The sequence below is a fragment of the Triticum urartu genome, chromosome 1, assembly GCF_003073215.2.
Source record: "Triticum urartu cultivar G1812 chromosome 1, Tu2.1, whole genome shotgun sequence".
Classification (NCBI taxonomy): domain Eukaryota; kingdom Viridiplantae; phylum Streptophyta; class Magnoliopsida; order Poales; family Poaceae; genus Triticum; species Triticum urartu.
Window position 1 is genome coordinate 555,601,401 of NC_053022.1, and position 3,295 is coordinate 555,604,695.

Consider the following 3,295-nt stretch of genomic DNA (forward strand, 5'->3'; position numbering starts at 1 on the left):
TAGTAGTCATTGCATCCTCATGGCAAGTAAAAAAAGAACATGAACGAATCATATATTCCTCGGACTAGAATTTCCATTCATACTAGAAACAAACAAGTCTACTTTACCCCGCTAAACTATTGCCCGAGTTGAAAAAATGTTCACCTAAAATGTTTAAAAGTTCACATAATGTTTTATTTTTCTCTTCAAATTTCATATAATTGCTCGCCTCTAATTTTTTATATATATTTCCATTAAGGACAGTATAAAAGCACCTAAAGCGAGATCTCTCACATCCCCTGTGATTTTGGCCGTCGGATTTCGTGTTGAACAGTATCTGGCCGTCAGATCTAGGTTTGAGCACCGATTTTACCGCACTGGGCTGGCTGTCCTAATAGGCTGCTGTTCTGGGGACTTTTTTGGAGGCCTGTCGTTGAGTGGGCTTATTGGCCCATTTATCTCTACTACACAGCGGTCTGTTTTTTTTTTGAATTTTCAAGGGGGGGGGGATTTCCTCACCTGAATTGTATTCATTTGCCTATAAGACTTTACAGCCTGTCGCAGGATAGGTTCAAGTGAACCGGAATTACAGGGGGCACAGAGAAGAAGAGAAAAGCAAAAAAAACACGCCACAACACACATACATGGGGTACAAGGAGGGAGACACAACAAAGAACACCATAGGATGGAGGCGAACGGCATCGGCCAGCCAAGACCAAACCACGACACTGCACCGTCGACGCAATCGAAAGGCTCCGCGCATCCGAGACTGCACAACGCCGTGACACCACCTGTGTCACGAGGCACATTCGAAGGGACATGCGGATCCAAGACGAAGCCACGGCACCTGTGTGCCACCAGCGTAGTCGAAGGGCATCGCCAAGCAGACCAAACCACGACACTGCACCATCGACGCAATCGAAAGGCTCCACACAACCGAGACCGCACAACGCCACGACACCACCTGTGTCGGGGGTACATTCGAAAGGTTGCACGAGGCCGAGACGACGCCACGGCACCTATGTGCCACTGGCGTAGCTGCAGGGCACCGCCTAGCAGAGACGCACCAAGAGAGCACTCAACCACGACACACACCCCGTCGACCCCAGACTGGCCGCACCACCACCATCGACCACCAACCTCAAACCAGCCAAGCAGCACCCCAACCCTCAGGCAAGCAGCATTGAGCAGCGTCTCCGAAGACAGGCGCCACGAAGGTGGTAACGATGTCGAGGACACCACCGTTGTCCGATCCAGGAGTTGGATCTAAGGCTTTCACCTGGAGAACAAACAGAGTGAGCGAGGAACCAAGGCATCGTACGACGGCACCTCCAAGGAGGGATCCGACACAACAGTGCGTCGCTGCCGCCGGTGCCGACACAGAGCTTTCGCCCATAGCCATCATCCTCGCCACCCTTCTGCTGAGCCGCGGCACTGCTGAGACCGGAACCACCACCGCACAGGGGCAACAACCTTGAGTGGCGACAGAGACCGAGCGCCCGCCCGTCGAACCACCAGACCGCCGAATCAGCAGAAGGTGGAACAGAGCAAGGCGGCGACAGGGGTTGCAAAAGATCCATCGGAGGTCGAGAGCAGAGGAGGAAACCTTGCCGCCCCCGACCTGGATCTGGCCGGGAAGAGAGGAAGTGGCAAGCCAGCGGCCTGGCCCCGCGCCCCACGCCGCCCGTGCGGCCGTAGACGGCGCGACCACCACATCGACGCAAGGGACCGAAGCCCCCGACACCACAGCCGCCCGCTGGCCCAGATCCAGCGCGCCGGCCAGATCCGCAGCAGAGGGAAACGCGCGCGCGCCACCCCCAAGCGCCGGCGAGCAGGCCTCGCGACACCTCGACGCCACCCTGCTTCCCACGCGCGCCCCGCGCCCCACGGCTTCGAGCCCGGCAGAGCTCACCACCAAGACGACCGCGGCCACCCAGCCACCCGGCCACCACGCGTCCGCCGCGGGATCTCCCCGAGCCACCTTCAGAGGCAAGGGGCCGCCGCCACCGCGGCCAGGCCAGCGGCAGCTGCGGAGGAGAGGAGGCGTGGGAGAGGGGGCCGCCGGCGACTGGCGAAGTTCCTCCCGAGTCGCCCGAGCGGAGCGACGCGGGGTCAGAGACGCAAAAATAAAAAAATAAAAAAATCACACAGCGATCTGTGGATCCATCCGACGCGCGGGTGGGGAGCCAGGCGACGCTAGATCCGCAGCGGGAGGGGATGAAGCCGACGCGACGCTCGCGTGGGAACCGGCGGTCGACGGGATCCAGCGGACGCGAGCCACGCGACGCGCGCGAGGGAACCGACAGAGGATCCAGTCGACGCAAGCCGAGCGAGGGATCCAGCGCTCGAGGGATCCAACAACGCTTGCCTGTCTGAGTGCCTGACCACTTGCAGGCGCACCAGGACAATCCCCTCGAGGAGACAGGAGTACCCGGTCTTGCCTTGATCTGATTTCGTTGGCCTGTAGTCAACTTTCTTGCCCAACGGTAGATTTTTGCTATTACATGGTTGGTGTTCATATTGTTAGCTTCTGCCTCGTTTCGTCGCTGAGTTCAGAAATATGGCTTTCGTTCGAATGTTCTTCTGATTGTATGTCTTTCACGCAGGAATAGCAGAGGCCAGCCACTATTTCCTTCGATTGCAGCATCTCTGTACGTACGAGGTTCACCCATGGCTCCTAGATAGATTAGCATCTTTCATGGCGATTCATTGTGCCCCTTCCTTTCATGTATGCATCGAGTACATCTATGCCCTTCTCCCATATTTTGTTGTTTCTGGCCCAATATATTACAGCTTTAATACTAAACGAGAAACTGTGTTGGTTCGGTACACAGAGACTATTCCAGCAACAAAACCAGGGAAAAAACTTGCCGGGCTGCAAAGCTTGCACACGTATTTTGGTTGGATTCCATGGCTGGCCTTTTTACAGTGGATTCAGGGCATGTAAGTGCATTTGGAATGAAAAAAAATGGTACCATAATGTATGCGTTCAAATCATATGCATCTCTTTTCAATGTGTTAATAATCTGCTTCATGAATATTTTTCCAAGAGACACGGTACATATGGGAATGAAACAAATAGCAAGAATTCTTTCTTGACAAAAGTCTGTATTAATGGCAACCATACTTTTGAATAACATTGTTTGCATGTATTAAGCTAAAAAGAAAAGATATATATGTCTTGTTTGTTGGATTACCCGTTAACATGATGTATCAGATGTTACTTTTCACAATCAGGGTTGTTGATTTCTTCAATTGCACAGTTTGGGTATATGTTCACTTTTCTTTGCTATATTTTACAGCTTTGAGAAATCAT

At 53.4% G+C, this 3,295-nt stretch overlaps 1 protein-coding gene across 1 annotated transcript; it reads right to left on the bottom strand.

Moving 5' to 3' along the window:
• Positions 1–473: 473 nt before the first annotated feature.
• Positions 474–3,081, bottom strand: LOC125539147. The gene is made up of 2 exons (XM_048702521.1): positions 1,453–3,081; positions 474–1,258 (listed from the first exon to the last, which is right to left on the bottom strand). The coding sequence occupies exons 1-2, from the start codon at positions 2,496–2,498 to the stop codon at positions 1,255–1,257; spliced, it is 1,050 nt and encodes a 349-aa protein (XP_048558478.1). The 5' UTR covers positions 2,499–3,081; the 3' UTR covers positions 474–1,254.
• Positions 3,082–3,295: the final 214 nt, after the last annotated feature.